This window comes from Chrysochloris asiatica, unplaced genomic scaffold (assembly GCF_000296735.1).
Source record: "Chrysochloris asiatica unplaced genomic scaffold, ChrAsi1.0 scaffold00020, whole genome shotgun sequence".
In the NCBI taxonomy this organism is placed as follows: domain Eukaryota; kingdom Metazoa; phylum Chordata; class Mammalia; order Afrosoricida; family Chrysochloridae; genus Chrysochloris; species Chrysochloris asiatica.
The window spans coordinates 19414731-19442666 of record NW_006408538.1 but is presented as its reverse complement, the minus strand read 5'-3'; the positions used below and the strand labels follow the sequence as shown (position 1 = coordinate 19442666).

Genomic DNA, 27936 nt, shown 5'->3' with positions numbered 1-27936 from the left:
TCAATATTGCAACAAGATGCTTGATTTGTTTTGCTTCTTCAGTTTGATAAATGCTGAGCATGTTCTTGCCTTTTTGTTTTCTAACTCTAGGTCTTTACACATTTCATTACAATACCTGATGACTTTGTCTTTTCTAGCTGCCCTTTGAAATTTTCTGTTCAGCTCTTTTACTTCATTTCTTCCAGTTGCTTTCACTTCTCTATAATCAAGAGCAAGTTTCAGAGCCTCTTCTGACAACTATTTTGGTCTTATCTTTCTTTTTATCTTGTTAATGACCCTCTTCTTTTTTCCTGTGTGATGGTCTTGATGTCATCCCACAACTCTTCTAATCTTCAATTTTTAGAGTCTAATATATAAAATATGTTCTTGAGATGGTCTCTAATTCCAGGTGGGATATATTAAAGGTTATATTTTGGCTGCCGAGGACTTGTTTAAATTTTCTTAATTTTCAGCCTGAACTTGCCTTTTCCATAGTATGCCCTGACCTTGTTTTGGCTGATGACATTGCGCTTCCATCACCTTTTCCTACAAATGTAGTCAATATGATTCTTGTGTGTTCCGTCTGGCAAGGTCCACAGTTTATGGCTAAAATCACTGTCAATGTCGTTTAAAAATGATAATTGTAACGAATAAGTCATGGGTCTTACAAAATTATATCATGTGATCTGCAGCATGATTTTTATCATCAAGGTGATATTTTCAAACTACTGATCCTTCCTCTTTGTTTCCAATATTAGCATTCCAATCTTCACTAATTATCAGTGCATCTTGATAGCGTTTGATCAATTTCACACTGAAAAAGTTGGTAGAATTCTTAAGTTTTATCATCTGTGGCTTTAGGGGTTGGTGTGTAAATTTGAATGAAAGTGGTATTGTTGTTGTTGTTGTTAAGTGCCATCGAGTCGGGTCCGACCCATAGCGACCCTGTACAGGGTTTCCGAGGGTGTAAATCTTTACGGGAGTAGAAAGCCTCATCTTTCTCCCGCGGAGCGGCTGGTAGTTTCGAACTGCTGACCTTAAGGTTCGCAGCCCGATTCGTAACCACTACGCTACCAGAGTGGTATTACCTGGTCTTTATAGGATTACAAAGGAGCTCTGGTAGCGCAGTGGTTACGACTCGGGCTGTGAACCTCAGGGACAGCAGTTCGAAACTACCAGCTGCTCCTGTAAAGATTTGTAGGCTCAGAAACTCTGTACAGGGTCGCTATGAGTCGGAACTGACTCCATGGAACATAACAACAACAACATAGTACTACAGATATTATCCTATCACACATAGCATTGTACAAGAAGATACATGTTTAAATGCTTTTTCACAAAGAATGCAATGCCATCCTCTTCAATTTGACATTCCTGACATAGTAAACCATGACTCTCTGATTCAAAATGGACAATACCTGTCCATTTCAGCTCACTAATGCTTAGGATATTGGTGTTTATGTGTTTCATGTCATCTTTGACAACTTTCAGTTTTTCTAGATTCACACTTTGTACATTACATGTTGAGATGATGAATGGATGTTCACAACTGTTTCTCCTTATTTTGAGTTGTTAAAGACTCAGAAGCTTTGCTCCATTCATGTCATCATGGTCAACTTCAGTTTGAGGAGGCAGCTCTTCTCCAGTCATATTTTCAGTCCTTTCCAATGTGAGAAGTTCACCTGCCGGCACTATATCTGACAGTGCTGTGCTGCTTCCTATTCAGGTTTGTATTTTTTGACACTGTATCTGACAATGTTACATCAAAAACAGCACTGTACTTCAAGATGGAGCTGAAAGAATGTGCTTTTTTATGATGGATGCAAGTCCACTCCTCTTCCATTTGTTGTTCTGGAGTAGTAAAGCATGACCATCTGATTCAAAGTGGTCAGTACCAATGCATCTCAGCTCTCAAATGCCCAGGGTACCTATCTTTATGCTTTCCATTTCATTTCTGACAACTTCAAATTTTTCTAGTTTCATACTTTGTACATTTTACGTTCCAATTTTTAATAAACATTTGCAGCTGTTTCTTTCCATTTTGAACTGTGCCACACCAGTAAACAACTCTCAAAAACTGTGGTCTATTCAAGTCATTAAGGTCAACTCCACTCTGAGGGGGCAGCTCTTCCCCAGCTGTATTTTGAGTGCCTTCCAACCTAAAGGGCTCATCTTCTGACAGTGTATCTGATATGTTCAACTGGTGTTCCCAAGGTTTCTGTTGCTAATTATTCAGAAATGCTCTGCCTCCCCTTCTTCCTAGTCCATCTTTGTCTGTCCACTCTGGGTGGCCCTGCTATATTTAAAATACCAGTGGCCCAGCTTCCTGCATCATAGTAACAAACAAGACACAAAAGTGTGACAAACTGACAGATGAGTGGTGGGCAAGTTTTAGAGACACCACTTTCTTCATTAATTGGGAGGGCAACGGGTTTCTCTACAGCAGGTAAGTTTGGTGACAAGGTATTTTTATCCTTTGGTCAAAATGTTAAGTCCTGACAGTAAAATATCATTTTATATTTGACTAATCTTTAAAAATAAAAAAACCTGGGAAAATAAACTCTCTGAAATCCCAGCTTTACATCCTATGTTGTCACTGTTATGTGCCATTATACCCTATACTTAAAAATGAATTCTCTTAATTCGATATTCCAATTACACTGATAATGTAGACTGTTGTTGTTAAGTGGCATTGACTCAGTTCTGACCCTTTGGATTTCCAAGGAGCAGCTGGTGAACTTGAACCTCTGACCTTATGGTTCAAACCACTTTTTGCAGTCCAGCACATTAACCCACAGCACCACATCATGACTCTGATATGTATACTACGGTTGGCATCATATGGACTGCAGGTCAAAGATGGATAGCTGCTGATTTTTACCTTATTTCAATTAAAAAAAAAAATTGGGGGTAGGAGTAAGGAGTTAGGGGGTTTAGGACTATGGCTAGTTCTAGGTGGGGTCTAGGACTTCATGTAATATTAGTTATAATTAGGGTTAGTGTTAAGGGTAAAGATTAGACTAGGACTAGGAGTAAGGCTTGGTCTAGTTTTAGGGTTACAGCTGGGCTTATTTTTATTTATTTATTGAAATCTAATTGATTTCCTCTTCATGTGAAAATTCTGCAATTACATTATTCCTTTTTTTAAAGAAACAAAACAGAAACTGGTATTTCTAGTTCCCTATTTTCAGTCATGTGGGTTTTTTTTTTTTACTTTAAATACTTCTACATATGTAGGTTGAGTTCTGTGTCATACCATCTTACATGTTGGTCTCTGGTCGTTGTCTGCTATTATTGGTTCTCTGTTCAGAGAACTCCTATTATTCTTTTTAATAAAGTTGGCCTGGTTTTTAAAAATTTTTTTAAATTAATGTTTATATGGAAATAGCCCAATTTCACTGTCGGATTTGATGGACTATTTTGCCGGATGTATGAATCTTTGTTGGCAATTTTTGTCTTTCAAACGTTTATATATATCGTCTCATTGCCTTCTTGCCTGCATGGTTTCTGCTGAAAAACCAGAGCTTACTTTTACAAGTTTTCCCTTGTAGGTAAGTTTTTGTGTTTCCCAAGCTGCTCTCAGGATTCCTTCCTTGTCTTTGGTGATCTTCTTTTGGGGTCTATCCTGTTGGAGTCCACTTGGCTTCTTCAATGGCTGTCTTTACTTTTTCACGATGTTAGGCAAGTTTTTCTCCAACAACTTTTGGACACTTTTCTCTAGGGATAGTTTGTCTTTTCCTGTTCTGGAATTCCAATCACATGGACGTTATTCTTCTTATAGTGTGCCACATACATCTTTATGCTGTCTTTAAATTAAAAAAATATTGGTTCTGAATGTTTCTCTTTCAGATGAATACTTACAGACTTATCTTCAAGCTCACTAATTCAGCCTATCTTTAATATTAATCTTCTGGCTTTCTAACTGCTGTTTTTGTATGGTCTTCAATTTTTCATTAAATTTGTCACTTTGTTCTTGTAGTGTTTCCCCAAATTCTTCTGAAGTTGTATCTATGTTGCCCTTGATTTCTTTTGCAGTTTTCTTGATCATTTTCTCAATCTACTGAAAGTCCCTAAATATCATTCTTTAAAAATCCTTATCAAATAGTTCTGATAACATTTTTTGACCCTGTATTTTGATGACTTATTTGAGAAACTCAGTCATATTTCTTTGTGTCACCTAAAATTGTTTGATATCTCTGTGGCACTGTGGTGTCTTGGGAGAAAGAAGAGGCTTTCTGCTCCCATAAAGATGTACAGCCTTGGAAACTCTATACAGGATGCTGTGAGTTGGAACCGACTTTGTGGCACAAAGTTAAGTGATGATTGTATGTTGATGTGTTCTCAGGTACTCACCAACTGTCTCCTGCTGGATGTGATCAAGACGAAGTAGTTCTCTACTCACTGTCTGTGTAGCATTATTTAGGGCAGGTTCATGTACCTCTAGAAGCAGGGGTGCCACTTCTGGTGCCCCACACCAGGTACAGCAGAGACTCACAGGAGACAGTGCCACTGACCACTGGGATGCCCAGGGTCATGACCCATAGGAAGACTGGTCATGCCCCCTGGCTACCAGGAGGACATGGGAAGATGGCAGACCCGCACCCCCTTATTGTCAATTGTCAACCTCCATCTGGGTCACTGTACTGACAGCTGTTTTTAAAAGATGGCAGAGTTACTTCAAGCCAAAGATAGCTGTTTATTTTCATAAATAAAGTTTAATTGGAACACAGCCACACCCATTGTTTACATGTTATCTGTGGCTGCTTTCAAAGCTACAAAGGCAGAGCTGAGCAATGGTAAGAGAGAGAGATTGTTATGTTCTGAAAAGTAGAAAATATCTGCTATCTGGCCTTTTTAAGAAAAAGTTTGCGGACTCTTGATCTAGAAAGATAGTCTATTATAATTGAAAGATATATTAGATATTTTCCAGCTGGTTTTTTCATTTTACAATTGAAAATGCAGTACACCGAGCACCCAAAAGACAAAAAGTGGAATCTTCCTAGCACCTGGGATTCCCTCTTTGCTATTTTCTAGCCTTGTGATTTCACACTAGGGATACTCTGCCTAAAGCAAGAGTCCTGCCGAGTCTCTTAAAAGCCACATATGGTCTTGGCACAGAAATTGTTTTCTCAACACCAGGGTAACCAGGCTGTGTAGGTCCCAGGAGTGCAACTGTGCCCTCAGTTTCAGCTCTAGCCAACCCCCGAGGAGCCAGTTCTGAGAGAGAGTCACATTCATGGCCCTGCCTCATTAGTCCCTGCTGCTACCAATGTAGCTCAGAGAAAATTGATCCTTCCCCCATGCCTGCTACATAAAGACCAGTATTGGGGAAAGAGGTTTTGTTCAGAGAGGATTTGCTAATTAAATCATCACTGTACTAATCAAACCCCATAGTCTTTGCTGCTTTAGGGTAGCTAAATTTGTACAGTTAAGTGAAAGGAGTCTGGTTGTCTAAAAACAACGGAGATAAAAAAATATATAAATGAAACTAAGATATGGAAAATATACATACGCTTATCTTATCCGCTAACATACTCAATCTTGCTATTGTGATTGTAATGACAGGAAATTTTATATTCTGCTTTTTTCTACGATTAGAGAAAAGCGCTCAAATCCTACCTTGTAAAGTTTCACAAAGTAAATGAACCTACTGTATTGGTTGTTTGTCATTTAACATAATACATATGTTGTTGTTAAGGGCCATCAAGTCAGTTCCGACTCATAGCAACCCTGTACAAGGGTTTCCAAAAAGCAGCAGGTGAGCTTGAACTGCCGAATACATAAATAGATAGTCTCAAATGTATGCATTGTTTTTAATGGCGGCATCAAGTGAACAATATACTTACTTAACCTATCATATTTACATTATTTTTCTTTTTTCAGTATTACATGTAAAAATGTATATCTATATATATACTCGTATTTTGATTAATTTAGATTAAGTTCCTACAACTGAAATTACTGCCTAAAAAGCACAGGATGTTTTTTACATTCTTGCAATGTTAAGAGTATCTGATTGACCATACTCCCAAGCATCAAATAAAAATTGTTTCAAAGGATTGCCCTAGCTCACACATTGTAATTTGAACTTCTTTATGAACGCTCATGTCTTCTAACATATCTAAGTACAACCTATAGAATTAATCTTCAATATCTACATTTCCCCTTGGCTTTAACCACAGCCAGAATGACTTTGTAAGAAAGCCAATAACAATTTGATTCTAAAACAAGAGCTCATTCATTGATAAAAGCAAACATGTACAAAAGTTAAAAAAAAAAAATTATTAAAAGTATTAATTATGATTTGGGGCACCTGAGATCTTGATATTACTGTAATCCTCACAAGTAAATATATTCAAATTAATGTGGCACTGATCTTTTGTGAAGCCTGTGTAATGGGCAGTTTAACATCCAGTACATAGGTATCCTGGTGTGGCGCTGTGGGTTAATGCGCCCGACTGAAAAGCCATTTGAACTCCAAGGTCACCGGTTCAAGCTCTCCAGCTGGTCCTCGGAAACCCTATACAGGGTCGCTATGGGTTGGAATCGACTCGATGACACACAAAAACAACATAGGTATCAACCCTCATAAAAAGAATCATCCAGAATTAACAGATTAAAAAACACACATAAATCTTTATCAACAAAATGCAAATTAAGACTGAATCTAGATAAAAATCACTACAGTCCATTCATCATAACTTAGGTAACCTAGACTGCTTCAAGTAGTGTATATATGAGGGGACATCAAAAAGTTTGTGGAAAAATTCCATTATTTTCCAAGGACTTTTTGAAGCCCCCTCATATATTTAAAAAGGCGCTCTGGTAGCATAGTGGTTACGAGTCGGGCTGCCAACCTCAAGGTCAGCAGTTTGAAACTACCAGCTGTTACAGGGGAGAAAGATGAGGCATTCTGCTCCCATAAAGATTTACAGCCTCAGAAACCCTGTGCAGGTCGCTATGAGTCAGAACTGACTCCACAGTACTTATCAACAACAACCATATATTTAAAAATGGCTTTTGTTTTTAATTGTTTATTGTAAACAGTTTACATTAACTAAATTTTTATATGAATAACAGTACAGGACACGCCCCCCCCCAAAAAAAAATTATACCTGACCATACTAACATTAAATTCACATTTAAATAGTATTTTTCATATACATACCTAACAAGAAACCAAGTTCTAGCCTAGACCTGCCATAGTCCCGGCCCTAACACTCACTATGCCTCTCTCCTATACAGAAAAGAAATGAATACATAAAGATCAGTATCTTAGGCACTGGTGAGCTGAAAAGGGCAGGAATTGGCAACTCTGAATCAGACAACCATATGGTCTACTATATGCTGGAATGACAAATTGAAAAGGAATACAAGTACATTCATTGTTAAACAGAACAGTGCAAGATGTATCCTCAAATACAATGGTGTCAGTGATAGCACATACCTCATTTGCCTACAAAGAAGAACAATTAATATGACTATTATTCAAATTTATGAACCAACCACTAATGCCAAAGATAAAGTAATTGAAGATTTTTTACCAACTTCAGCAGTTGATCAAACATGCTTTCAAACAGCATTAACAACTGCTAGTGACTTGAATGCAAAAACTGGAAAAAAACTAGATGGATCAGTAGTTGGAAAATATGGACCTGGTACAGAAATGACACTTTTTTGCAAAAATGTATCATATGATACATTTTTGCAAAACCAGTGACTCATTCATTACAAATATCTGTTTGCAACAACACAAATGCAGACTATACATGTGGATCTTGCGAGATAGAATACACAAGAACCAAACAGATTACATTTGTGGAAAGAGACAATGGAACAGCCCAAGACAGTCAGAACAAGGCCAAGGGCTGACCATGGAACAGATTTTTTATTGGTTATATGAAAGTTCAAGCTGGATCTATCTAAAGAACATTAAAATAAATCCATCAGAGGCAAAATACGACCTTGAGTAGATTATATTCCATATGAATTTAGAGACGATCTCAAGAACACCAATGACCGAAGACCAGATAAGGTGTGGGATTACATCAATAACATTATATATGAAGAAAGCAAAATGTAATTAAGGATAAAACTAGACCATCTTATATGGAGAGAGGAGTCTTGGTGTGGTGCTGTGGGTCAATATGCCAGATTGCAAAGCCGTTTGAACTGCAAAGTCGGCAGTTCAAGCTCACCAGCTACTCATTGGAAACGCTATAGCTATGGGTCGGAACTGACTCAACAGCACTTCACAACAACAACAACAACATATGGAGGGAAGAGTTAAAGGAATATAAGGAAACCACAACAGTGGGGTTGGGGTGGGGTGTCTAGTACTGGTGTTGGGGGGGCAATACAAGAAGAGAGAGGAGGCAGAAGAACAAGATAGACAGAGGAACAGTGAGACAGGTTTGCATGGGCTAAATGGGACAGATATAAATAGTGATGCATACTCAACCTTGGAACAACAGGGCTCTGGGATACAAAGATCTAGGCATAGTCTGAAGAGGGGAAATAATACTAAAATGCTTGACTGTCTTATGAATATTGGTTTCCCTTGCTTACTATTGTAAAATAGACACTTGAGTAGGATAGAAAGGAATGTTGGGAAACATGATTAGAGAAAACTTGTAAGCCCGTCTTCAGCCTACAAATGACTGGACTACCTAAAAGGGGTTCTACAACTTGACCGGTGAAAAAGGCTTCTTGCAAAGCCTTTGCAGAGTATAGGACCTTAGGTGGAATCCTGAGTCCCATCCAGAACCTTATGAGGTAGGACATTCCCACTAGCAAGGACAAGCAGACCAGCCTGAAAACACTGAATAGGTTTCATCTTGCCTAGAGCAACAGAAGATACATCCTGAAAGAAACATCATCAGGTAAAACCACAAACAAAAATGTCAGTATGACTGGCTGCTACAAGAATAACAAACTGTTCGCCAGGAAGACATCAAGGGAAGCAATCAAGTTCTTTCAGGACAAACTCCCCTCTAAGACTGAAACTCAAAGGGAACACACGAACAGGCATGTACGCTTGCTCGTGACCACATTGGTCTACTGGTGAGTGAAGATGGGGAAAGGCAGCAATGAAGAAATGGTCTGATTTCAACCACAGTCCATTGACTGTTGTCCAGTCTGTTGACCTGGAGATGAGAGAGAGAAGAGGAAGGGCTGGTAGGTCCAAAGTGTGGTGAGACCTGGAGACACTTGAGCCCATGGACAAGGACATAGCCACAGAGGGCTAGAGCTGAGAGTGAAGCATCCAAATGATATGAAGTGAGGGGAGATGCACAAAAACACCCAAACTTACAGACAGTACCCATCTGACCTAGCCTCGATGGCTTGACAATCAGAACTCGACTAGAGAAGATTACAAAAAAAGGAAAAAAAAATATTTTTAATAAAAGAAACAAGGGTAAATTGCTACAGTTTGATGAACCTGACCTATACTCATGGAGGTAGTAACTCTAAATACCAACAGAGTATTTAGAAGACTCCTTATGAGTCTTCACATCAACTATCAATGCTATCCCCTCTGTACACAGCGTAGACAGGAACAGGCAACATAGACATTGGATACATAAAGTGAGGGGGCAATAAAGGCACAAAGTGACTGGCATACAAGGTTTCAATAGGGAGTCTAGTTTAAGAGTATTGGGGGGGGCGGGGAGGAGAAAGACTCCCCACTGAATAGTTTTCATCTTGTCTACATGGGTCTGGTGAAAAGAGATGGGGATAAGATGTGTATGATTCAACAGTGAATAATTGTTATCATGACTAATTGCGACTGTCACAATTGTAAAGTTAGAAGTTTTGTAACAAAAACAGGGGAGTGGTTAATCTTACAGTCCAGAAACAGAGGACCCTAGGACCATCAAGGGAGAAGAGCACAAGCAGAATGCAGGACCTTTTCCAGAGAAGCCGCGATGCCAGAGACGGAGGCAGAGATGGGGTCATGGAGACGGGGTGTGTGTGTGTGTGTGTGTGTGTGTGTGTGTGTGTGTGTGTGTGGAGCAGCTGAGGATTCTAAATTTATGGAAAGAGAGGGACTCAGAGCTGGTGGCCAGGAGGCAGACTTGTAGAATGGCCCTTTGGAGGTGTAAATTATTATATATGCCTGAGTGTTTTTTCCAAAAAAAGCTGAAGTGAATAGAGAGAAATACTGTTAACTGATGGTACATGAAGGAGATTATAATCATTGTAATGAAACAAGGTGTATAATTTTTGTTGAACTGAGTGAAAGTTTACAGAACTGATGATCTGCCCTTCATTGCCCCCTCACTTTATGTAGCCAATGTCTAAGTTGCCTGTTCCTGTCTACGCTGTGTACAGAGGGGATAGCATTGATACTTGATGTGAAGACTCAGAAGGAGTCTTCTAAATACTCTGTTGGTAAACTTTCACTCATTCCACAATTAAAAACCTTAAAAAAAAAATACCAATTGGGATGACAGAAAAGATTCTGAAACTTGTTCTTAAACATAAAGTCGTTAAAGGGAAAGGAAGAAAAGATGATGTAGGAGAGCTCAACAAAAGATTTCAATGGGCATCTTGAAAAGACAAACTATTATGGCGAAATGTGAAAGGACCTGGATTTAGAAAACTAAAGGGAAGAAAACATGTAGCATTTCTCAAGCTGAGAGAACAGAAGAAAAAATTTATGCCTGAAGTTGCAGGACTCAATAATTCTATGGGCAAAATAACTAAAGATGCTGGATGCATCAAAAGAAGATTAATCAGTCAATGTTCAGACACTTCCGGATGCACCACATGACTTAGAACTAACTTTATGCAAGAAAGAAGTCCAAATTACACACTGAAGGCACTGGTGAAATACAAGCTTCAGGAATTGTTTCAACAAGTGTTTCAACAAGATGATGCAGCGCTGGAGGTGCACACATGTCTATTCCATGAAATTCGGAAGACATCTAACTGGCCAACCAAGGTCGCTATGGGTTAATGTCATTTAACAACAATATTTATTAATCTCTCTGAAACATGGCTTTAAAAACAGAAATATTATTTTCTTTTATGGGATTCTGATAATAAACTGACCACAAAATCTTTCTCAACCCAAATGATTTCTTCTTCCCTATACGGAGTGCAAGCAAAGCATTCAAGGTCTATCATTTACCATCTCATGCTTACCCATACTGCCTTCCCTGATAATTGCTGTTCCTTGCAACACAGCATACCCATTATGGCCTGGATGCCTTTTCCTCTGATTATTCTATGAACTTGGAATACCTGACTAATCTCAACCTGACAAAATTATAAGGATCTGTCAAAGCCTACTATGAACATCACTTCATGTGTAAGTTTCCTGAGTATCTTATTCTGGAAAAAAATTAGTTTGCAAAAGTAGCATATTACTCTCATACTGTGTTAGTAGCTACTATGCCCGGCCTAGATTTGAAGAAAAGGAGTTTCGTTTTGTTTATTTTTATACATGTAAGACATATAATAGGTGCTCAGTAGAATCAGAGTGGTGTGAATTTATTTGTATCTGTATGTGTCTAGCCTTTCTAACTTGTGCTCGATAAGATTACAGATTCTCTCAGACTTATTTTTCTAAGTTGTACATTACCCGGTATATTCTCAGCACATGATCAAGAATCTCTGAACTGGAAGAAATGTTAAAATAACACAGCCCCAAATCTCAATCAGTACAAGAATTCGCTCTACCAAATACTTTGTTTAGATATCTATAATGATTAGCACATCAACATGAATTAATTTATACAGGACACTCATAGTATAATTAGTAATAAATACCCCATTTACTCTCACAAGTATCTGGGTTTTGATGGTAGGTTGTATGGTCAACCAAATAAAGAAAAATTGACTACTTCCTCCCGTATAGTAAGGAGCTCTGGTAGCGTAGTGGTTATTTATAGGGCTGTGAACCCCAAGGTCAGCAGTTCGAAACTACCAGCTGTTCCGTGGGAGAAAGATGAGGTTTTCTGCTCCCATAAAGACTTACAGCCTCAGAAACCCTGTACAGGGTCGCTATGAGTTGGAAGCAACTCCATGGCACATCACAACAACAACAACAATCCCATAGAATGGATAGCTGGACAGTTCTGATTTTTGTACCTTTTGATTTCTGAAATGTGTGAATGTATTACCTGTTCAAAAGATGTTTTGAACCTCTCTTTCACTGTGGATGAGTAAAGAAAATAAGAATACACAGAAACTCCATTAAAATATACAAATTGAATAGATAGCTAAGTGCCAAATAATAAAAGGATCTGGATTTTTTTCTTTTTTGAAATTTAGAAATGCTCTAAACATAAGAATTAAAAATAATGTTTACAGGGGTAAACACTATTCCTTTTAACTGAAGAAAATTTTAGCTGTTCAGATATCAGAATCAGACTTTTCTGCCACACATCCAAAGATTTTTATCTGAGCCAAAAATTTCCATGTAATAATTCAGCCAAAAGGAAAATTTGCTGCCAAGTTGTAAAGCTCTGAAAAATGAATTTTAGAGTCTAATTGAATTTCCGAAGAAACAGTCACTGGATACAAACAATAATTACTCTGAAAAACAGTTGGTAGTATACCTCTTTAATTAAATAGCCATTTGTATTGTATCTTCAAGAGCTTTCATTTAGAGAAATTGATTCTTTGGGGTTCGAAAATAAGATGAATACGTTTTCCAGGAACCATTTAAACAACTGCATATATATTTGATTTCTGATGTGGTGCTGTAGGTCAATGCACTGGACCGTAAGGTCAGTTTGACCACAAGGTCGGCGGTTCAAGCTCACCAGCCACTCCTAGGAAACCCTATACAGGGTCACTATGAGTCGGAATTGACTCAAAGGCACTTAACAATAACAACATATATATCTATAAATGTGTAGGCAAATACCATTCTCACCTAGGCATCTATTTACACATACAAAAAGCAGTTACAAACTATACACACACAACTCCATATGAGAAAAGTTCCCAGCTCTACAATATTCTAACTAAAGAGAAATATTAGAATGAGTGCTTATTCAGTGAAAAGTCTAAGAAAAAAACAAAAAAAACCTCCCAGCCAACCAGGGTATAGAAGGAAACAAAAATAGAAAATGTATTCTAAAATAAATAAATAAATAAATAACCTAAATTTATTACCAATGAATAATGTAACCACATAGAAGAAAAGAACGGACCAAAGTTAACTTTGGGAACAATATTTTGACGGGACATTATGTTGCTAAATAAGACTAAATATAAATACCATCCTTCAGTTAGTCTGTTTCTCACCGGAGTATGGGCAAGCGTGTCTGAAACTGCTTTGTTGTTGTTGTTGTTGTTGTTAATTGCCATCAAGTTGGTTCTGACTCACAGCAAATCTGTATGGAATCTCCAAAGAGTGGCTGGTGGATTTAAACTGCCAACCTTATGGTTAGCAGTCCAGTGCTTATCCTACAGTGCTCATGGATTAGTATGCATACATATATTTCCACACGATATCTGCCAAGAGGGACTAGAAGTAATGGTATATCTAGTGCTCAGATCTGGAATTCCAACTATAATTCTTCAATAAAAGGAACCAGAGTTTCTAGAAGAAGTGATTGAGTACAGGACTTAGGCAGAGAAAATACAGCATGAGTTTGGAGCAGCTGGTGTCAAAAAGTAAGTATGTGTTCAAATAAGGAATGGAGACAGGTTGAAAGGTCATAGGAATAAAGTTAAAAGAGCTCTCAATGGTGAAAGCTGGGTCATTTGGAACAAGAAATATTAGTGATAATACTGGACTATAACACCAAAATAAAATAAATATTCATGGGATACATATATTAGTAATTGAATGAATAAGTGCAGGAGAGGAACAGCTTTTCCCTACAGAAAAATTTAAGTGAGTAAATCTAGAAAAAAATCAAGAAAATACAGAATCAACACTAGACCATCACAGTAATACATCACTTTTCGATCAGGTTAGATTCCAAAGACTGAGTATTTATGTGAAATCAGCATTATGGGAAAATGGAGGATGACTACATCATTGCATACGTACCAAATTACATCAATACACAGCTGCTTTGAGAATCATGGCCCTGCAAAAATAATATATATCCTTAACCATTACAGTCAGCATTACTCTTGCCTTGCACCTAGACATTCGTTACTGCCAGACATACATCATTAATGTACAAAATAGGTGGATTGATGTTTTTACTACTGTCATAAATATAATTAGATGGATAATAAGAGAAGAGAAGATTTAACTGTTGCAGACAGGACCGATCAGTGGATGCTAAAGTTTGTGGGTGAACAAAAACTAACTCAACATGGATTGAAGATCTAAGTATTAATCCCAAAAATATATAGACCATAAACGAAAAAAATAGGGATAATCAAACATAGCAAAAAACACACAAACAACAGAAGACAAACTAAAAATTAGAAACTTACGTGCATCAAAAGATTTCACCAAAAGGGCAAAAAGGGAATTCCCGACAATGGGAAATTGGTTGCTTTTTTTTTGCAACAACATATCAGATATGGCAATAATCTCTAAAATCTATAGGAAACTACAACACCTCTACAAGAAAAAAAAACAAATCACCCAATTTGTAAATGGGAACAGGACATGAACAGACCATTCACCAAGGAAGACATTCAGGCATTGAACAAACGTACGAAGAAATGTTCACGATCATTAGACATTAGAGAGATGCAAATTAAAAAAAAAAACAAAAACAATGCTATATCATCTCACACCAGGAATAACAATAAAGCATATAAACACAAGAAAGATGAGCCAAGACATGAGTAGACATATGCACACCAATGTTCATTGCAGGGGCTAGTCACAATACCAATAATATGGAGACAGCCTAAGTGCTCATCAATGCAAAAATGGGTAGACAAACTTTGGTACACACACACAATGGAATACTATGTTTACTTGAAGAATACCAAAGAAGTTGCAAAATACCTCATATAATATGGATGAACCTTGAGGTCATAATACTGAGTGAAATTAGTCAGGCACAAAACGACAACTATTGTATAAGATCATTATTGTTAAAGTTTAGGAAAAGATTTTCATACTAAAATAATAATTCTTTGATGGCAACCAGGGGTAGGAGGGAGGGGACAGTAACTCAAAGGTTAGGGGATCAATGCGTGACAGACTGGAAAATGGGAAGGCCATGAAAAGGAGGGGAGGGTAATGCACAGAAGAAAGAAGGGGAAAGATGAAGAGGGATGACAGGGGAAGAACTAGGGAGATATGCAAGGGCTAAATGGGACAGAAGTAGACTGGTGTATGCAGAGTCTTGGAACAACAAAACTTGGTGATGCAGGGATCTGGACATCATCTGAATGGGTTAAAAAAGGGAAATAATGTTCAGGTGCTTGTCTGTTTCGTAGATATTGGTTTCCCCTGCTCACTATTGTATAGACATTGAAGTAGGATAGAAAGGAATATTGGGACAAGTGATTACAGAAAGCTTGTAAGCCTGTTTTCAGCCCATAATTGATTGGACTAGCTAAAAGGGTATCAGAATTTGTCCAGGGAAATTGGCTTCTTGTAAAATACCTGTGGAGTATGGGGCTTAGGTGGAATCCTAAGCCCCACTCAGAACCTTCAGAGGTGGGGCATTCCCACTTGAAAAGACATGCAAACCAATCCAGAATCCCTAGAGGAACAGAAGATACTTATCGTCAGAAAGACCAGCAGGAAATACTAATTTAAAAAAAAGCAGATGGTGATTATGACAAAAAGAAGCAAGCTGTTTGCCTTGCAGCCATCAAGGCAGGAAAAGTCAGCCCATCAATGTAAACTCCTTCCTAAGACTGAAACTCAAAGGGAACACACCAACAGTACTGTATGTTCGCTGGTGATCACCTGTGTCTACTTTTGAGTGAAAGTGGGGGAAATGCAGCAATGAAGACGATCATGTTCCATAGACACCAGATAACTTCCAGGTGAGAGAGAAGAGGAAGGGCTGGTTTGAAATTCAGGGAGACATGTGAACTCCTGAGCCATGGACAGTGACTGGGGTCTACAGTTAAGAGTGAATTGAGGCAGCCAGCTCCTCAGAAGTAGAATACCCATGCAAGAACTCCCAAACTTGCAAACTGTATCCATTTGACATAGTTTGGATGGCTTGCTGACCAGAACTCGATCAGATGAAGATAAAGAAGTTTGATACAGAGAGCAAGCGTAAATTGCTACAATTTGATGGACTGGATCTTTATTTGTGGATGTAGGTGCCCCACATTCTAAGCGAAAGGAAGGATTCTTCATAGCAAGGAACAAACTTGTTTTTTCTGTGTGCTGTGACTTCATGCACCGGACTGCAAAGTCTGTTTGAACCACATGGTCAGCAGTTCAAGCTCACCAGCTGCTCCTTGGAAACCCTATATAGGGTCGCTGGGGTCAGAACCAAGTCAACAGCACTTAACAACAACAACAAAAACAACTCACCTCGGAAGCCTGATCTGATCTAAGGGAAGTTTCCCTGGGATGTGACCTGAATCACCATGTATCTTGTAAGAGATAAAAGGAGAGAGAAGTGAGAAGGAGGGATCTCAGTACCACCAGGAGAGAAGATCCAGGAGTGGAACTCATCTTTAGATCCAGAGCCCCTGCAATGAGGACCTCCTAGACCCAGAGGAAGATTAATGCAAAGACAAATGGAGATCTCCAAGGAGCAACAACAGTTCCACAGATGTTGTAAGGAAAGTACAGAGGTCTTCCTCCAGGGCTGACCGAGAGACAGTCTAGAGTTGGCACCTTGAGTTTGGACTTCTAACCTCCAACGTTGTGACAATAAATTTGTCAAAACCATCCACTTGTGGTATTTTCAATATAGCAGCACTTGATAAAGAAGATACTACCTAAGGGAGATTTTTCAACAAACGAGGCTACATCTTCTTCTGTCCCCATAGAACCTGTCACTGCATTCTCGTACATCATCTTGAGAATATGTATTCCAAAACTCCACATGGGGATGTATGAGATTGAAGAGATGGTGCTTTAATGAAGGCAGGTCTGTAATAAGCTCAGTAAGTGATTCTCTCAGTAGGACAGCTTCTGACTTCCAATTGAAAACTTCGAACCTAACTACTTCTTTTCTTTGGGCAAACTTACATTTAAATATTCCAGAAAGAATTCTGAAAAGAAAAGTCTACAATTTATTTTTCAGTAGACCTATTTTATTGTTTTCTAAGATCTGTTATGTAAAATGTTTTTCAATTGACAACAGAAATTCTACTGCATTTTCCAATTTAGAGTGATACATTTAGCACAGAAACTTAAATTCTTCTTCAAACTTTCTAGAAAACACTTTATGTATATGGTATGTGTATTTACTTTTCTACTAGGCTTAATTTAACAAAATCTCAATATAAAAAGAGCTCAGTGTAGGAGCTATCTATTAGGTAAGGAAGGCCTATGGTAAGTGCTGGTTGAATCTGTTCTGACTCATAATGACCCTGTATATAGTTCCTGAGGAATAACTGGTAGATTTGAACTCCAACTTTGTGGTTAGCAGTCCAGTGCTGATCCTGTAAGCATCATACCACGCCTCCAACAAGGCCTCTATTCTTAGTTTTTCGAAAATTTATAGACACAGAAATGATTTAAGTGACCTGATTTCTATGCTACCAAACAAGTTTACTAAATATGTATTACCAATTACTGAGAGAATAACTAATGTGTACAGAATCTCTGGGGTGGATGGATATAAAGGATGGATACCCAGAATTAAAAGGGTACGGTCATACTATGGTGAGCAGAAAGAAATTTTAGATGCATATGCGTTTTAAATGAGAAGAACTATAATACTGATTTATAAACTAAGTGGAAGTGGTTTATAGATTAAAGAAAAAAAAATTTTTTAAAGAGTAAATTTGGACTCAGGGAAACTCCACGTGGGCATCAGAGCAGAGCTGGACTGATTTTTCAGAAGTAGATTGCCGCGCCTTTCTTCTGAGGGCCTCTGTTGTGGTTAAGTATCAAGTTGGTGCTGATTCGTAGGAAACACTTATAAGGTCTCCAAGGAGCAGCTGGTGGTTTGAACCACTGACCCTGTAGTTAGTAGTTCAGTGCTTATCCTACAATACCACACCAGGACTCCTGAGGTGTTTCTAGGCCGACTCAAACTTTCAACCTTTTGGGTAGCAGCTGAACACTTAACCATTTGGGACACTCAGGTACTCCCTGGTTTATAGATGCCACGTCTCAAAAAGGAGATCCAGCCTCTAGAATAAAATGCCAAGGAAACAGATTTTATTACATTATTGATAAATGTGGAAAGCTGAGCAGTGATCCTTTAAAAATACTCTACAGTGGGAGATTAAAGGCACAATGATTCCTAATTAGTGTGTTAGCACTGCCTTGTGCAATTCTGATACGTCGTTTGTAAAAGATTTTTCCTCACCACCAATCTTCCATTAATATTTTACTGCTGCTGCTGTTGTTAAGTCCTTCTAGTCAGAGACCGCCAAATGAACAAACAAATCAGTGTTGGAAGAAGTACAGCCAGCATGCTCCTTAGAAGCCAGGACGGCGAGACTCTGTCTCATACTTCACACATGTTATCAGGAGGGGCCAAGTCCCTGGAGAAGGACATCATGCTTGGTAAAGTGGAGGGTCATCGAAAAAGAGGAAGACCCCCAACCAGATGGCAGCAGCAATGGGCTCAAGTGTAGCAACTGGAAGATGGTCCAGGGACTGGGCAGTGTTTCATTCTGTTGCGGATAAGGTCGCTATGAGTCAGCACCGACTCGACTCGAGGGCACCTAACAACAACAAGTAAAACTCCAACTCAAAACGATCTGTGTAAGTCTTCCAAGAAGTGGCTGGGGGATTTGAACTGCCAAGCTTGGGGCTAGCAGTTCTGAGCTTATCATATAGTGCCACACCAGGACTCCAGTTTAACACTAGGAGGTGGGAAAAAACTGATCCATATTCAAGAGAAAAGGAGGAAAACAATAACAAATTGGCATCTCTTCTGTGAATTGCCCTACAGGCCAAGCATTTTTATGTTCTTAATCATTATTAAATGACTTAACATGACACCCAGAGCCTGGCAAATGATTGCATCCTGACATGAGAACGAATTACAAATGAAATGAAAGATCAAGCCGTATTAGAGGACTGCCTCTGGGAAATGAAAATCTTTAATTCTCTTTTATTATTGACATTTATTTGGCTGCCATGAATAACAACATAGCAAAGAGATTCAGCTCCGCTTGTGCACTGAATAGCTTATCCCAGGGCTCAAAACTGCATTAACATTTATCATGTTTGCTTTTGTAGCTGACACGACTGAACAGATTCTCTATCCATCTTGTATTTATCATGCATAGCAGATACAGAGCATCCTCTCATTTAAGTTCATTTTCATCTGGTACAAACAGCAAAGATTAGCCTATGTCTTTCTTCAAATAAGTTCTGCTTGTAAGCATTCCCAAGAATGGTTTAATAGATTTAGTAATATTGAGTTAAAGAATAAAATGAGTTAAAAAAGAAACCCAGTCACAGAATGGTGAAGCTAATTTTTTTTTTAAATGTGGAAAAAAATCATACAAATTCACAACGAGAGACACTTGTACAATATGCGTACCTGGACTCTACGGAGCTTTAAAATAAGGGTCGCCATCAAGAGCAACCAAACAGCGTTGTCAGAAATGGAGAGCAACGCTACAGTTCCTGGATGAGAAGAAGTTCCGGGGCCCACTCCTAAGACAGTATTAGTTTGTATCATCAATTCAGGGGTACCCTTTCATGGTTTATTTTCTCTCTCTTACAAATTAAAAACATGGCTTTTCCTGCCACAATACAAGACTACATTTGGTGCCTTTGCTCACATGATGCGCTTTACAGGAACCCTTTTCTCCCTTTCTTTCAATTCTTCCTAGATTTCAAAGCTTAGCAAGGATGTCAATGTATCCTGGGAAGTCATTTTCAATCTCTGAATCTTGTCTTAAAACTTCATTTACTTTTTTTCCCCACTTTGAATTTGGAGACTTTCCAACATATGCACAAATGGATAACTATGTAATAAAGCCCACATTATCAATCACCCACAGTCAACCATTGTTAACCCAGGACCAATATAATTTTATTGGTACCCTTACTTCACAATGTATCACTCAATGAAGTATTTTGAAACACTATTTCTTAAAGGAAATCTCTGAATCTTGCTTTTATAAATTCTAAAATAAGAAAGTTGGAATGAATTATTTCTAGGGTCTCTTCTATCCAAATTTTGACAGTAATTTTTTTTTTTTAACTCTGTTCAGGCTTATATATTTAACTCAACAAACACTTTACATTCACTACAACATTTTTTTTTCTTTAGCCTTTACAGATTTCCTTTTCTGAGTCAATACACCCTAGATCATCTCTACTAATAATTAAGAATTATAATCATACTTTACTTTGTATTCACATTTTAAAATGTTTTAATTATATTTCCTTGCTATTGCTTTGTATCCAGTGTTCAGAAGAATACAGGTAATAATTGTTACTGTTTATAATAACTAATTACCTGGCAGAATTAAAAGGTTTATATTTTGGTTTAAGTAGTAGTAGGTAGCATCATATTGACAATATTAATCACTTAAATTAATACAGTGCCTGTTTACTAGAAGAAATTCTAATTCTATTTTTATGTGTCTATGGAATGGAATCCTGGTGTGGTCTTGTGGGCTAATGACTGGACTGCAAAACTCAGTTTGAACCTGTAGGTGAGTGGTTCAAACTCACCAGGTGCTCCTTGGAAACCCTGTACAGGTTTGCTGCAGGTCGGAACAGACTCAACGGATCTTAACAACAACAGATGGAATAGATACTGAGAAAAAGCAATAGATTTTCTTCTTGAAGGAAAACTGGAGGAAGGAACTTATTTTTGGATTTTATTTCTTCACAGTTGGATAATTTTACTTTATTCTAGCACAAGCTCTTAGTAAATAACATATATTTGTTTTTCAGAAAACATACTTACAGATGAAAAAAAATCTCAAACCCAGAATAGGTAAGGAAAACAAAATCAAAATAGTTCTACTCAATTGAATTTTAGTAAATTATCTTCTGAAAAGTGAAACCTTTTGTAGTGAAATAGAAGTTAGGTATAGTTATTAAAAAACAACAACAAAACACCCAACAACAGCAAAACGTAGAGCGCCTTGAATATACTATGAGAGAGGACTACAGAACTTTGTTATAAATGACCAGCACCCAGGGTTCAGGGTCTCTTACACACGTTCCACACGTACCTGTAGCCATTATTGTGTCCTCTCTTCCTTGGGTAAATATCACGATCCGCGGTCTCTTTGAATTCACCTTTGGCAGGGCTTGTGTCTTTCTGGCTATCTCTTTAATGTCTTCAGTCTATTAACAGAAAGGAGAGGGGGCAAAAAAAATCACATAACCAGTATAGTAACACAAAACTTCACTAAGGATTTAGTTTCTATGATCCAAAGCAGGGCCTTAGCAGCTACGAAGTAATTAAAAGGAAAACCATGTGTAAAGTACACAGAATAGCATGATGACCTCCAAGAAACCATCATAAGCTGTATCATATATATATATATAATTTTAAAAAATATTTTATTTTGAATTATGTGATAGTTTACATGGGAGAACATTAGCTTTACATTCATCCTATCATGCATCATGTCACTGCCATGGTTACAGTCCCCTCCATGCATCATCAACCAACCAAAGGGTTGTGATGACCAGCTGGTCATCAGCACACAGCCCCTCTCCCTCTCTGGGTGTCTGAATTATAATTTACGATCAATCTTATTTCATCAGTACCACAACCAACAGCCTTCTATACTGTTCGGAAATAAATCCCGGACACTACATGATATCATCCACTAGGCACTGGACTGAGAACAAAAAAGTCAGCAGTTCGAGTTCAGGAGACAGGCAATGTTTTCTGTTACCACAAAGATTTAAAGCCACATAACCTTGTACACGGTCACTATGTATCAGAACAGACTTGGTGGTACTTAACAACAACAACATAAATGTTTTTGGCACTAGACTGATAACCTCAACATTGGCAGTTCAAACCTACCAGCCTCTCCTCAGAAACCCTATACAGATAGCTAACAGTTGGAACCAACTCAACGGCATTTAACAACAATATAAATGTTTTACAAACACCATTATTTAAATAAGCTTAACCACAAAACTATGATCATACTTTAAAAAACTAACAATAATTCCTTAATATCAGCAAATATCTACTCCAATTTAATTATTTGATAGATTTGCACAGCATAATGATACTGACTCTTAGAATAATATATCCGCTATGTTTTTCTATTAAGTGCCATCAAGTTGGTTCGGACTCTTAGCAAACTTGTACAGGGTTTCCAAGGAGCAGATGGTGAGTTTGAATTGCCAACCTTGTGGTTTCAAGTCTGGTACTGATCCTACACTAACAGTCTCAATTGCTATAATGCCAAATTATTCAAAAGAGCTGAAATGGGGGGGCGGGGGGAGAGAGAAGGTAACCTTTTCCCACTGTTGTTAGGTGCCATCGAGTCGGCTCCGACTCGTAGTGTTCCCCTGAGTGGAACCCTGCCCAGTCCTGTGCCACCCTCACAACTGTTGCTATGATTAAGCACACCACGGATGGTGCGGCAGCCCCTACGGTGCGCACCACTGTGCCAATTCATCTGTTGAAGGTGTTCCACATTTTTTCTAACTTTCTACTTTACAAAGCATGATGTCCTTCTCTAATTATTAGCCAGTCTCGGCTAATAATATGTCCGAAGTACATGACACGGACTTGCCACCCACTCTTGGAGCGTTCCAGCTGTACTTAGAATGTTTTGTTCAGATTTGTCTGCTGTTCTGGTTGCCCAATATTCAATTTTCTACCCTAATACCATATGCCGCGAACCGCAAGGTCAGCAGTTCTAAACTACAAGCTGTTCCGCAGGAGAAAGACGAGGCCTTTCTGTTCCCGTAAAGATTTACAGCCTCGAAAACCCTGAGCAGAGTCACTAAGAGTTGGAAACCGACTCCACGGCCCATAAACACCACCAACACCATAATCCAAAGACATTAATTCTTCTTTGGTCTTCCTTATTAATATTGAAAATAACATGGCTTGAGGTCAGCTGCACCCTAGTCCTCAAAGTGACAACTTTGTTTTTTTTAACACTTTAAGGACGTATTTTCTCAGCACATTTGCCCAAGGTAATATGTTGTTTAATATCTTGACTGCTGCTTTCATGAGTGTTGATTGTGGATCCAAGTCAAAAGACATTCTTGACAACTTCAGTCTTCTCTCTATTTCTCATGATGTTGCTTATTGGTCCAATTTTCTTTATGTACTCTATAGTGAAAAATGTATACTTTGATTGACATCCGTAAATCCTTCAAGTTCTCTTCATTTTCAGCAATCAAGTTTGCAATCTGCATAAGGTTGGTTGTATATTACTGAGTTGGTTTGGACTCACAGCAACCCTGTACATGGTTTCTGAGGTTGTAAAACTTTATGGGAGCAGAAAACCTCATCTTTCTCCTGGGTAGTGACTGGTAGATTTGAACTGCTGACCTTGCAGTTAAGCAGCCCAGATCATAAACCACGACATTACCAGGGCTCCACCTGCATATCTGTGTTGTTTTTAAGTGTCCTCGAGTAGGTTCCAACCTACAGAGACCCTGTATAGGGTTTCTAAGGAGCACCTGGTGAGCTCGAACTGCTGACGTTGAGGTTCAAACAGATTTTGCAGTCCAGTGCATTAAGCCACAGTTCCAAACTAGGACTCCCTTAACTGCATTTAGAAGGTTGTTAATGAGTTTTCCTCCAATCTGGAAGCTACACTCTTCTTCATACAGTCCAGTGTGGATTATTTGCCCAGAATACAGATTGAATATAGTGCAGATAGAATAAGTATGGTGAAGGATAGAATCCTTTCATGATTTTAAACCATGCAGTAATTCCCCTGGTTGTATTCAAATGAATGCCTTTGGCCAAGGTACAAACTCTGCATGAATACAATTAAGTGGCCCAGGATTTCAATTGTTTATAATATCATTCACTATTTGTCATGATCCACACAGTCGAATGCCTGTGCATAGTCAATAACAAAACAGGTAAACATCTTTCTGGTATGCTCTGCTTTCAGTCAAGATCCATCTGACAGCAGCAATGATATCCCTCATTCCATGTGCTCTTCTTGAACCTGACTTGAATTTCAGGGAGTTCTTCGTCATATTGCTGACACTATTTTTGAATTATGTTCAGCAAAAGCTTACTTGCTTGTGATATTGATGATATCTGTTCAATAACTGCCACATTTGGTTGGCTCACCTATCAGTGGAGTGCTTGGTTGGCCAGGTAGCTGTCTTACAAGTTCTTGGCATTGATGACTAGTGCTTTCGCCATTGCATGCATTGGTTGAAATATTCCTTTCCTGGTAGTGGTGTACCGTGGAGTCAGTTCCAACTCACAGCAACCCAGCATAGGGTAGTATTGAAGGCTGTAAATCTTTACAGAAGCAGAAAGCTTCATCTTTCTCCCGTGGAACTGCTGGTAGTTTTGAAGTGTTGACCTTGAAGTTAGCAGCCCGACTCATAACCACTATGCTACCAGAGCTCCTATTCCTTTCCTACAAACACTCACCAAATACAATTTTCTTTCCAATGACAAATTAATTCTAGAACCTCTGATGCTATTTTCACACCACACAGGCTGTGAAGTTTATATCATAAATGTTCTGAATTGAAATCTAACTCTTGAGCTAAACATAGGAATTTTAGAATCATTTTTCAATCATTTCAGATCATGTAAAACTACCCACAGTTTAGTTTTATTGTTATATTACTCTATCACTGGGTAAAGTTTCAAACAGGTGTGAAGAAAGAAACAAATATCAGAGACACAATATATGTTAATGACACAAAGTCAATTGTAATATACGGGACAGAAAAAAATCTAGGGAAGCAAAACAAATTAAGATGGTTTGCAATGGTTATAAGCAACATTAGTTATTGTTGTTAGGTGCCATTGAGTTGGTACCAACCCATAGCGACCTAATGCACAACAGAACAAAACACTGTCTGATCCTGGGCCAACCTCATTATTGTTGCCAAGCTTGAGTCCACTGATGCTGCCACTTGGCCAATCCATCTCATTGGGGTCTTCCTCTTTTTCTCTGACCCTCTACCTTACCAAACATGATATCCTTCTCCAGTGACTGCTCCCTCCTGACAATATGTCCAAAGTATTAGAGAAGAAGTGTGGCCATCTTGGCCTCTAAGGAACACTCTGGCTATACTTCTTCCAAAATGGATCTATTGGTTCTTTGGGCAGCCCATGACACTTTCAATATTATCTCCTCCAACACCATAACTCAAAGGCATCAATTCTTCCTTATTCACAACATTAGAAATATGTATATTTATTTTGTTTTTGAGAAGATACACCACCAAAAATTAAAAAAAAAAAAACACACAAATTCACCAGTTTCCATATGTACAGTTCAGTGACGCTGATTACATGCTTCAAGTTGTACAATCATTCTCATCTCCCATTCTCCCCCTAAATTAATATAAATGTATTACCCCCTAAAGTTCCTATTTAATCTTTAGAATTGTTGTTGTCAATTTGACCCCATATAGTTCCTTAAGTCTCATATAATTGTATGAAAATCCCTGTTACCTCAAAAAAGACATTACCCCCTTGATTTCAGCATGATTTCTATTATCATTGTATCAACAAAAAACCCAAAGTAGATTATCCAAGACCAGTAGTTTCACAGGAAAAAACCATGACATTTTCCTAGGTCTGACAATGTCTAGTGAACTTTTTGTTATGTAGTTTGTTCACTAAAATTTTAAGGTATTTCATAAAAGTTCATAAAAATGAGCTAGTTACATTGATAATACAGTTAACATGATTTCCAGACCAAACTGTATCTAACAAGAGTAGCCACAGAAGAGTGCTGCTGATGTTTCAAACACGCTGCTTATTTTAGAACAGAACTAAGTTTGAACTCTGATAAGATGAGAAAAGAAATTCCCTCAGTTCTTGGGGACTATTAGAAATGAGGAGCAACAGCTAAAACAAAGGCATGCAACAACAATATATTCACTCCTAAGTAAAAATACACATTTAATTGAAATAACATATATACTTACTCTTGACCTCCTCAGCACAAATCTATTTTACGACTATAGGATTCTTGCTTATGATTAAGTGTAGTTCATATTTAATAAAAATAAGAGGCAAATCTCAGAAACACATTCACTTAATCATCTTGGGAGCAGAACACATGCATGGACTAAATTTTTTCTTTTTTTTTTTTTTAAAGCAGTCTTTCTTTTAGTAAGTAAAAGGATTAAATTAGGAATGAAATTTCATGGTTGCCTATACCAACTCTGTGGGAAGATACATATTTTTAACTGAGAGTTTTGGTAATCTAATCAAAGAAATCTTTCTTATGCCTAAAATGAAATTTTATAAAAATGACAACTCAAGGTCGAAGCAAAGTTTTCCAAACACAAAACATAAATCTCTATGGAATGGTTAAGGTTTTCCTATTTTTTCTACTTCCACAGCGACACAAGATCCTTTTGTCACTTACTCTAGGTTTACTGTCATGCCAGTAAGCACCTAATCTACATTTCTCACTGAGCCTTGAAGCGTCACTGCTTTGCCCTCAGTAACTGATTCACTTTTAGTATAAAAAGGCACAAAAACGTCACCTTTATCTTCCCAAGACTATATATTTCGATTTCCAGATTTCTGTTTTCTTGGTAAGTTCTTCCTACCCACACTTAGGCTTGCACATTTTAATAAGCACCATGAGGAAATTACAAGGGGCTTAAGAGATGACAGAGCTGACACTACTATCTCTGCAACCTGCAGCAGGTTAATATACCTCCCTTACTGATCAAACTAAGGAACTCTGGGAGCATAGTGGTTACGAATCAGGCTGTGAACCGCAAGGTCAGCAGTTCGAAACTACCAGCTGCGCCGTGGGAGAAAGAGGAGGCTTTCTGCTCCTATAAAGATTTACAGCCTCAGAAACCCTATACAGGGTCACTATGAGTTGGAACTGACTCCACGGCACATAACAACAACAATTGATCAAACTAAGAAAGTATTACTTATCTTTAAAGATGTTATGAGAGATGCTTGCTAAAATTAGAAGAGTTTGAAGAGAAAGGATATTTGCATAATCTCAGTGTATCTACTACCCACAAGATACAAAGAATCAGTTAGTCCAGAGGACTAATGGGCCACTTGAACCTCATACTCCAAGAACCTGAAGCCAGAAGAATGAGATGGGGACCTGCTACCACTACCAACAACTCTGAGACGGATCACATTAGAAGGTCTTGAACAGTAAATATAAATATTAAAACAACATGTATATTATTTTACTAAAGGAAAAATAATAACATTGCATGGAGAAAACTGATATATAGCACCTTAACCAGTGATGAAAATGAACAACATCAAGAACACATATTGTTATCAGACAACGTGCTGCAAAGGACATGTCAGTTTTGTTGTATTCTTACACAAATACATATCCTCAATCTAATTAAGAGATTAAATGTAAGGACAGGAAAAAAAAAGACTGAAAAGTACTCTTTAAGGAAAGACTGAGAAACTTTCATAGGTTTGAGGATACATAAACATACATGACAATGAAGTACAATGTGGGATTGTGGAATAAATTCTGGAAGAGAAAAACAAAATTAGAAGGAAAACTGGAGAAATCAGAATATTTTTCAGCCACTCTATCCAAGACCTTCTAATGTGATCTCTTTCAGAGTTGTTAGTCACGGTAGCAGGTCCCCATCTCATTCTTCTGGTCTCAGGGTCATGGAGCATGAGGCTCAAGTGGACCATCAGTCCTTTGGACTAACTGATTCTTTGTGTCTTAGATTTTCTTCACTTTGCTGTACATGGACCAAGAGGCAGTTGTTCGAACAGACCATGGGAATGCCGAATGGTT

At 38.1% G+C, this 27936-nt stretch overlaps 1 protein-coding gene across 4 annotated transcripts in view; it reads right to left on the bottom strand.

The window, feature by feature from the left end:
* ADK (adenosine kinase) overlaps positions 1-27936 on the bottom strand; it is a 647845-nt gene that overhangs the window by 119079 nt on the left and 500830 nt on the right. For all 4 annotated transcript variants that reach the window (XM_006835925.1, XM_006835922.1, XM_006835923.1 and 1 more), the window contains one exon: positions 21217-21331. In XM_006835925.1, coding sequence (XP_006835988.1) covers positions 21217-21331 — 115 coding nt within the window. The remainder of the gene's footprint in view (positions 1-21216; positions 21332-27936) is intronic.